The 9497-nt window shown below is 37.5% G+C and overlaps 1 protein-coding gene across 2 annotated transcripts; it reads left to right on the forward strand.

Moving 5' to 3' along the window:
* The first annotated feature begins 4663 nt into the window (after positions 1-4663).
* On the forward strand, positions 4664-8851 carry LOC122664364 (pre-mRNA cleavage factor Im 25 kDa subunit 2). Of its 2 annotated transcripts, XM_043860142.1 has the most exons (7): positions 4666-4848; positions 5524-5569; positions 7080-7173; positions 7251-7324; positions 7535-7621; positions 7716-7826; positions 8614-8851. In XM_043860142.1, the coding sequence occupies exons 1-7, from the start codon at positions 4724-4726 to the stop codon at positions 8683-8685; spliced, it is 609 nt and encodes a 202-aa protein (XP_043716077.1). In that variant the 5' UTR covers positions 4666-4723; the 3' UTR covers positions 8686-8851. The 2 variants fall into 2 exon arrangements, with proteins under 2 accessions (XP_043716078.1, XP_043716077.1); XM_043860143.1 differs by lacking the exon at positions 7535-7621 and having other exon boundaries at positions 4664-4848.
* The last annotated feature ends 646 nt before the right edge of the window (positions 8852-9497 follow it).

The raw sequence follows: 9497 nt of genomic DNA on the forward strand, positions 1-9497 counted from the left end.
ACTGAATTTTTTTTTTTTTTTTTGGGCGTTTCGTGTTCGATGATCACTTATTTTGAAGATCTTTATAGTTCTAAACCCTTTTTAACAAGGGATTTAACAACAATCACTCCCTACCTAACAAAGAAAAACAATGTAAGTATGAGAGAGATAGAGACAGATTTTTAAAAAAAAAATATTGGTTTAACATTCTTGACAAAAATGCTTACTTGTCTAATTTATTATATCAAAAACAATTAGGGAAGAACATTATTAACAAGAACTTGAAAGATTGTCAGAAGATATGCCACATATCATAGTAGTCATAATATAGAGTTGTTAGGTTATTTTAAACCAGTTAAGTGGCTGTATTCAAAGTTCAAACTACTCACTCTATCATGTTTAGAGAACAAGACAAGTGAGTATTACACCTAATTCAGAATAATAGAGAAAACGACTAGACAATTACTACATTTTATTTGGCTTCCATTTAAACAACTCAGATTACAATGATTCTTTAGGGGTTTATGAACTAGCCATATGGATCCTGTTTAGACTAGGAAGTTTCCACCAAAGAAATCTAATTATCTTTTCTCAATAAATGTTTAATTACTCAATTATGATACAGTTTATGACTTCCCCTGGTTGTCAACAATTTTTAGCAATTAACTTTGCAAGTGGTAGTAATTTAATGAAATAAATGAGTGATACTATTTTCTTGGTAGGAATTGATGAATCAGGACAAGTGATCATATTATTGAGGGAGGGGGGGGGGGGTTGTGCTAATCATATTGTGGTGTTTGATAATCAAGTTATAGGTTTAGGTATCTTGACTAGTTGCATTACTAGTAATGTATTGTTCTTAAAAAAAGAGTCCGGGGGTTGGGCTAATCATATTATTGAGGGGGGGGGATCATATTGTGGTGTTTGATAATCAAGTTCTAGGTTTAGGTATCTTGACCAGTTGCATTACTAGTAATGTATTGTTCTTAAAAAAAGAGTCCGGGGGTTGGGGGTAAGGGATTAGGATGGAGCTCCTCTCCAAGGAGCTCATCGCCCAAGGAGTGCCCAGGGGGGCAGCCAATGGCTGGGTTGTGCCGCACACATTTCGATGGCTGATTGGCGTGTGCCGGGATATGTGCAGCACAACCTAACCGGTGGATGTCCCCTGGGTGTTGGGCTCTCTAGAAAAGAGCCGGATCCAGGGGATTATCTATATTAATGCAGTTGGTTGGTACCCTATCTGTAGAGTGCAATCATCATTGGAGACCACAGGTTCAGCTCTTCTGCCTTTACCTTTTGCTTTAAGGGGAAACTCAAAAACATCACATGAGCAAGTACGATAAATAGAGCTGTTAATGGGCCAAGATAGGGTGGACTGGGCAGAATTTAAAATCTTATATATAAGCCTAAGGTTACATAAAATTAACGTGATTAACAAATAAAATAATAAAAAAATAAAAAAATAAAAATTTTCAATTTTCAATTTTAATTTTTTGGGGGTAAGATTTTATAGACAGTCCCATCCATAGAGTATTTATGAATGACCCACTTAGTTGTGCCATCTGAACAGATGATGTGGCAATTTGAACTATTGTATATCTTGAGAATGGTTTGGATTCGCCACTTGCCAGATTTCGTATTTAAGTTCAATCGCATACCATTCTATTTATTGTCATGCACCTTTTTGGTAGTCTAAGCATTGTAATGGCCTATTGGTAATCCCACATTTTTTAAAACTTAATTTTGCCACTTGGCTAACTTTATTGAACTAAAACATGACATATGAACAAGGGACCTTTGGGATTACTTGGCTATAAAATTTCAGCCCCCTGTAGGCCTGCTGTGTGGCATAAATAAGTGAACCATCCATAGATACCTTATGGACAGGCTCATCCATAAAACCTACTCCTTTATTCTATATCTATAAGTTTAGAGAGTTTTCCTTAGACCAACAATAAGTTTTACAAAGCGAAAGAGTGATGTAACAATTCCAACTTTCTTGACTGGTCACTACCCATAAAACCTATTTCCTTACTTTATACCTCGGGCTGAGATTTTTCTTTAGAATGACAACAAAAATTAGCATACAAAAGGTTGATGTGATAATTCCACATGTATTAATATCTAAAAAATGATGTTGATTGGTCACTTCACATAAAATATGCTTCTTTACTCAATACCTACAGGCCGAGGAGGCGAAAGGATGATGTGATAATTTCAACTATATTAATATCAATCGAAAACATTGTCTTGATTGGATCAACAAGTTTTACCATATGAAAGGGTGATGTGACGATTCCGATTGTACTAATATCTAGAAAAAGATTTTGATTCAATCACATGTCGAATTTCAAACTCACTAATCAACCACATACCCTATATATATGTATTTGCATATTTCATTTTATTTTTTGACAGTTCATTTCTTTTTAGAAAAACTTCATTGTTTCAATAAATTTTCAAAACTTTATTTTGTCGCATGAGCAATTTCGTTCTGACTGAAACTTAACATATGAGCAAGGACCATTTAGGTTTTACCCATCCAAAACATTACAACTCTAATCTGTCTTGTAACAAAAACTGGTGGACTATAGAAACTCTATAGTTCTGTCAGCCTAAAGAAAATCCCTTGCCTGTTACACTTGAATAAAACCATTCTATTTTTCTTGAGAATAAAGGAGAAATTTTATTAACAACAGAGAAGGAGCTAGAAATCATCGCACCCGCAAAGGCAAATAGAACATCATTATCATGGGCCCATGGCCATGGGCGAGATACCCTCCTAGCCCAAGCCCCGGAATACCACCGCATGCCGTTGCTGCCATGATTTTCCCTGAAATTAACTTAACTCCAAATTATGGGGGGAAAAGGGAAAATTAGAGTTCCCCCAATTTTTCACTAATTAAGATGGTTAGGTCTCCTAATTTTCATTTCAAATTTCATAAAACACCTCATAATATTAAATTAAATTTATTTATGTAAACATCACTTATCCACCCAAAATTCATGTAGACCAATCTTTTTTTTTTTTTGGTAAAGTTCATGCAGACCAATCTACAAGCATGTTCAAACGCATTGCTAAAGTCCCACCACTTTAATAGAAATGGGTCGAGCCAAAATCTGGCTAGGTTTGACAAGCCCGGCACACTCTAAGATGGGCTTTCCAGACCCAAGTCTATATTGGGTACACAAAAGGCAACGTAAGGCCCAATCTAACAAGCCCACCAGAGATGACTTGAATCAACTGTAACAACATGCTGAAGGTGACTCCGCCTCCCCCCTTGGGGGCCACCTGCCTGAGAGGAAACTCTCTGGTGAACATGGGGACCCCAGTATCTTGGATCATTATCCTCTTAGGTTCCCTGTCCGGTATAGTTGTCCGGTTCCTCTCATAGGGGGTGGAAATGATGACCTAACCCCCTGCCCGATTGAGGTTAAGTCGTCATTTCCACCCCCTATGAGAGGAACCGGACAACCGTACCGGGTTGGGAACCTGAGAGGAAAAAAATTCCAGTATCTCCTGGTACGTGTATGTTGCAGGGTCGTGCATGAGCCTTGGGGGATTTAGTTAGCCGAAGGCCAGACACCTCCAGTTCCCAAAAAACAGAAAAAAAAAATAAAAAATAAAAAAATAATAAAACATGCTGAAACAGGTAGAGTTGGGAAGAAAATTACAACCTGAGGAAGATATATGTTGTGTTTGGTATGCATTATAAGTTGATTTCACATTCTCAAGCGATAAAAACAACTATTTTTGTTATTTGCGAATGCGAAATCAACTTGGAACGTATTTCAAGAATGCATACCGAACACTACCATAGGTTAACAATGTCAAATATGATATCTTTCAACAAAGACACATGATTGTAAAGTTTAGTATGGTGTAGTTAGGTTCGATCCGATTTGTGTGAATTACATTGTATTCGATTCGATTGATACTTTTTAAAATGAAAGTTTTTTTTTCTTTGGCAAGAGAACACTAACCGGTTGTTCAGCTCTTGAGCCAGCACGATAGTCAATGGAAATTGTGCACAAAGACATTGGTTCATATGCGATTTTTTATTTCACTAAATGCTGAATGGCCCCTTTCGCGTACAAAGACATTGGTTTGTGTCTAAGCGCAAGAGGCACACTAACCACGTGACTAGTTAACATTCATTTTCCCTTTTTTGTATTAGGGAAAAGTTCGCTATGGGAGGCATGTCCAAACACAGTGGGGGCGAAATGATCGCCCCACCCCCAAGATGGCAGCGTGTGGCTTCCGCACTCCACTGTTTTTATTTGTTTCGATTTCATTTTAAACGGTTGATTTTATTTTTCGATTTTCTATTCCGTGCTAAATTTATACCCTACCCACGGTAAGGAAAATTTTCTGTTGGTTTGAAGCTGAGAGGAATTTTCACCAAAAAAACAAACAAAAAGAAGCTGAGAGGAATTTAAAGTGTTAAGCAATTCTTACAACATATACAAATATGATCATAATATCCATTTAACGGATGATTGAGGCATTCAAGGAACTACTACGATAAAGATTCCAATTGAACGTTTTATAAAGGATAAAATAAAGGAAAGATACCGAATTAACGGACTCTGGTCGGTTTACAATCTAACTTTCTTAGCAGTTTTCTCGTGGAAAGGCGAATTGATGGAAAAAGTTGGTTTTGAGTCGTAGCTTAGAACCACGAGGTGGAACTCTGGATTCTGGAACTGGAAGAGGAAGCAGCACAGAGGGAGACCAAGAAAGATGGTTTCGAGTACGACGCCGATAGTGAATACATACCCTCTCTCGAGCTACACTTTCGGAACGAAGGAGCCAAAGATGGAGAAAGATACTTCAGTTGCAGATCGTCTTGCGCGAATGAAAGTCAAGTAAGCATTCATGCTTCTTGAATATATGGAAATTTATTACTACTTTTTAAAATGAAAATAAAGAAGATTTGAAGAGTAGGAAAGTGAAAAACCCTAGGGAACCCTTTACTGCAATTATGTGGCCGTTATACTGGAACCCCTAGATTCCATCTCCTTCTGTAGGGTTTTATCTTTCTCCATTTGCTTCTGCCTAGGGGTTTATTTTGTGGTTTGAGGTTCTAATCAAGATTATATCCAAGAAAACTGAATACTCACGTTAAAAAAAATTGAAAATTTAGAATTGCTTAAAGCCCGTAGCCATCTCTGTGGTTTTCTCCATTTGCTTCTGCCTAGGGGGTTTAAAGTCGGTAATTTCTGTGTGGCTGGTGCTGCGGAGGATACTCAATGTTACGTTGAAGCCTCTCGCTACTTTAGCGCTTGAGGAAGCTTTCTTATAAGCATTATTGGCAGAAATTCGGATAATTTTTCTGTATGCTGGCTAAGGACTTAAATGTTTTATCTTCAATTTCATAGTAATTTTACAAGGATATGAAAGAATTGTTTTTGGGACTAGACCTAATCAATTTCGGTTACAATCGTTGCAGTGTAATTGACCTGACAGTGAATATTACTTGTATTATGATATTGTGTTTCGATTAGTTTCTTGACTAGTCTTACTCCTTACTGGTTTAACAGCTACATGAAAGAAGGCATGCGGACAAGTGTCGAAGCAATTCTACTGGTCAGTACGTGCCATCCCTACCAAAGTTATGCACTGTGTTGTGCATTTCGTAGTTGGAGTTTCTCTTCTGTCCCCCTTTTATTTGGTTATGTTTGTATTTCTTTTATGAAATTTCATCATAATAATGCTGACTATATGTGTTGTTATAAGCCAATTCGTCAATGCTATTATTTAAAGCTATCCAAAGCAGGCTTGTTTGATTATGATACATTGAAAACTCGATCACTTTCTTCCAAGTTACAATGCATGAACTGGTTTGGAATGGATGAACAACTACTTTCTACTAATTTGTAGTGGACTTTCTGTTTTGATTTGAGTTCATCAACGTTGCTTGTATTAACTCATATACTAATGACCTCTTCCAAAGAAATTTAGTTCTTAATTCAAATTTTCCCCTTGTGGGCACTTAATTTGAAGGGCCAGTTGTTGTCACTGGGGTATTGTGTATTTATCTTTCTATTTCTCTTAGATAAAAGCTCTAGTTGGTTTCATAGTCTGGCTACCTAGAAGGCTTAAGTTTTATTTGGAAATAAGCTCTGCGCTATGAGTTGTGACTAGGCCCAAGTATTCCTAAGCACTGGTAGTCTTTTAGGTTAGGTTGAACTTAAAATTTAGGGTTCCCTTGTTTCCTTTGTTTATATGAATACATAGTATTAATGTTGTGGTTATGTTAGTTGCTGCCATTATTGGAGTAAAAGGTATTTGGAACATATTAGAATGGGACTAGCTATCCTCCAAGCCCATGTTGAGACATATCATAGGGGTTGATGGTGTCAAAACCTGAAATTCAGGCACTGAAGGATAAGCTATAGATATTATTGTAAAATTAGTTAGGGTTGAGGAACTCAAGCTTAGGTATTTATGATTGCTTGGATTAGAATGGGCAAATTGGTTTGGGTGAATACTTTGAGATTGCAATGAAGGTCATAATATTGTCAAATTTGGGAGTAAACTTGCAATTACTAGTACAGTTTTGAGTTTACTATAAATATTATTTTTATATGGCAAATTGATGGCTAAATGAAGCCACATTGCATATGACTTGGCAAATTCCAGCTGTTGGCTTCTATCACATTGTGGCAATGTGGACTGGGGAGGGGGGAACCTTAGTGTGATACTTACCTTGCACATTTATCATTGAACACGAAAGAGAAAACTGCTCTTAGATTTTCTCTCTTCATCCACCTTTTTGCAAATGTTGTTGAAGCTTCTTATTTGAGGGAATAGGAAAAGGATTTCCTAGATTTGTTATCTCAGAAGGGTAAAGGTGTTTTATCCAGCCTTCACTTACCAATAAGTTTTTTTTTTTGGGTAAGTTCACTTACCAATAAATATTGATCAGGTCAATGAGCATGCCAGTTCACTTATGCCACTTCTTTCTTGTATAGTTCTGCTTGCAATTAAATTTTGTGATTCCTTGGAGATGGACAGAATTATCAGATTTTGAGCTACTTTATTGCAAACAGACACTTAATTCCTTTCTTTGTTGTACCTGGCTGACTTCTATCAGGTACAGGAGCATAACCATCCTCATATACTGCTTCTGCAGATTGGAAACACCTTCTGCAAGCTTCCTGGTGGGCGTCTAAAGCCTGGAGAGAATGGTAATACAGTACTCTCTCTCTGGTTTTGAGTTTATGTATCTCCTTTGTCTAGTGATGCTCATGTATTAACTCCGCAGAAATTGAGGGCTTGAAACGGAAACTCTCTAGCAAACTTGCCGCCAATTCTACAGCTCTTCAGCCAGATTGGCAGGTATTTTTTCGTAATTTTTTGTGGATTCAAATCCATCATTTCTTTAATCACCAAGCTTATTTCTCCTGACTTTAGATTCTTGATGGAGTCTGGAATTTGAATCTTGTTAGAGTTGGGATTCATATGGACAAAGTTGCTCAAAAAGACAATAATAAACTGCCACTATGCAGTGGAGGTCTTTTTTTATAAACTGGTTCAACTGTGTTGCAGATTGGGGAATGTGTCGCTGTCTGGTGGAGGCCAAACTTTGAAACCATAATGTACCCTTACTGCCCTCCCCATATCACCAAACCAAAGGTAAAGAGATGTTCAAACCTGAAAAATTATGGCAACGTTTCTCATGTTGTGATCTTTTGGATTTGGGCTGAGTCTAGAAGGGTTTGTGATACAGGAATGTAAGAAGCTTTTCCTTGTTCACTTGTCTGAGAGGGAGTACTTTGCAGTTCCAAAAAACTTGAAACTACTAGCTGTCCCACTGTTTGAGCTCTATGATAATGTTCAGGTAAAATGACAATATAGCCCTTTCTCGTCATCATCTGTTAGTTGTTCCCGTACTGGGTGTAGCTTTAAGAAGAATCAATAGACTAACACTGACATATTCATCTGCAATAAAGAAAATGATATTGGGATTTTCTCCAGAAAAATAATGGATTGTAGTGCATCAGATAATAAAGTGACCAAATGCTCTCACAGAAGAATGTGTGTTGTTGTGAGCTGATAAAATATTGATCTGCTACTGTAGTGTATCTGTTATGGACATATTATAAACTTGGTAGATTTTTATGTTTCTGATATGTTAAACCTCAGGCAGTGTTGCTCCAAACCTTTTCCCTTCGTCCTGCCTCTAGAGAGATCTTTTTTTTTTCCCTCTGAAGAATATTAATTATGGGAGAATGCCACCCGGTCGTGCTAAACACACTGCCCCTATGCCCTGACACAGGGTTGCGCAACCAGGAGTGTGGCGGTCATTTTGCGTGCCCCTGTGTCAGGGCACAGGGGCGGCATGCGATGCGCGACCAGGTTGTGTTCTCTTTCCCATTAATTATATACTTGGGAATAGAATTACCAAAACTGCTATTGTCAATAGTAGTGTGTGGACTGTAGAGGTTTAGTGACCTCAAGACATATGTGAGCAGTTTTCTTTTTTTCCTCCCACCTCACCTATAAAACTTGGTATCTGTCTAGAGAAACTCTCTAGACCTGCTGGTCTGTCGAGAAAAGCTTTTACCATAATCATAATATATATTTTCGACCTTCCTTTTTACATGCCCAATTTCTTTTTCTTGCAGAGATATGGACCAGTTATCTCCACCATCCCACAGCAGCTGTCCAGATTCCAGTTCAACATGATCAATGCATGAAGAAGCAGAGTAGAACTTATTTAGGTTTTGAGTGAGGACAGTTTTGCAGATGGACATACAATTGAAAGTAATCGAAGTTGACCTATTCTGCTCAGCCGTTGTATACTTGGTCCTTATAAGGATTTGTATTCATCCTTTTCCTGATGAACTGGTTCATCTTGTTTGAGTTGATGAATTGGTATGATATTTAGGTTCTGAATCTCTTAGGAGTTCAACTCCGTCCATGTTTATTGAAAGGCTATATGTGGTAGGATAGTTTTGTGGCTGGCACTACCCTTGGGAAATTGTAAACAGGTGGGATATTTTTGTGGCTGATACTACCCTTGGGAAATTGTAAGCAGCTCAATTGGTTCCCCCCCTTCTGGAAAAAAAAATGTTTGACATTATTTATGTTGAATTTTTGTTCTTTCAGCTTCAGTTTCACTATTCAGTTGTCATCTTATTGATTATGGAGGCTTCTCATATGAGCTTGGAATTAGGATATGTAATAAAATAAAAAGGAAAAAACTGATAAGAAGAAGAAGATGAAGAAGAGGGAAGATGAGAGAAGAGCCTGCTAGAGATGGAGCAGTCTAGGTTGTGAGAGCCTAATAACTGAAATAAGGAAAGTAAATAAGGACAAAATAAGACTATAGTTGGCCTATTCTAACTTTATGGACTGGCTAGCTGTAGCCGTGACTTAATGTACCATGGGTACCTCCATGATACATTAAGTCATGGACCCTCATACAACATTTAACATATTTAATACTCCCCCTCAACCTGGAGCATACAAATCACCCAAGCCCAACTTACTAAGATTGTTTTGAAAG

This window comes from Telopea speciosissima, chromosome 6 (genome assembly GCF_018873765.1).
Source record: "Telopea speciosissima isolate NSW1024214 ecotype Mountain lineage chromosome 6, Tspe_v1, whole genome shotgun sequence".
Taxonomy (NCBI): domain Eukaryota; kingdom Viridiplantae; phylum Streptophyta; class Magnoliopsida; order Proteales; family Proteaceae; genus Telopea; species Telopea speciosissima.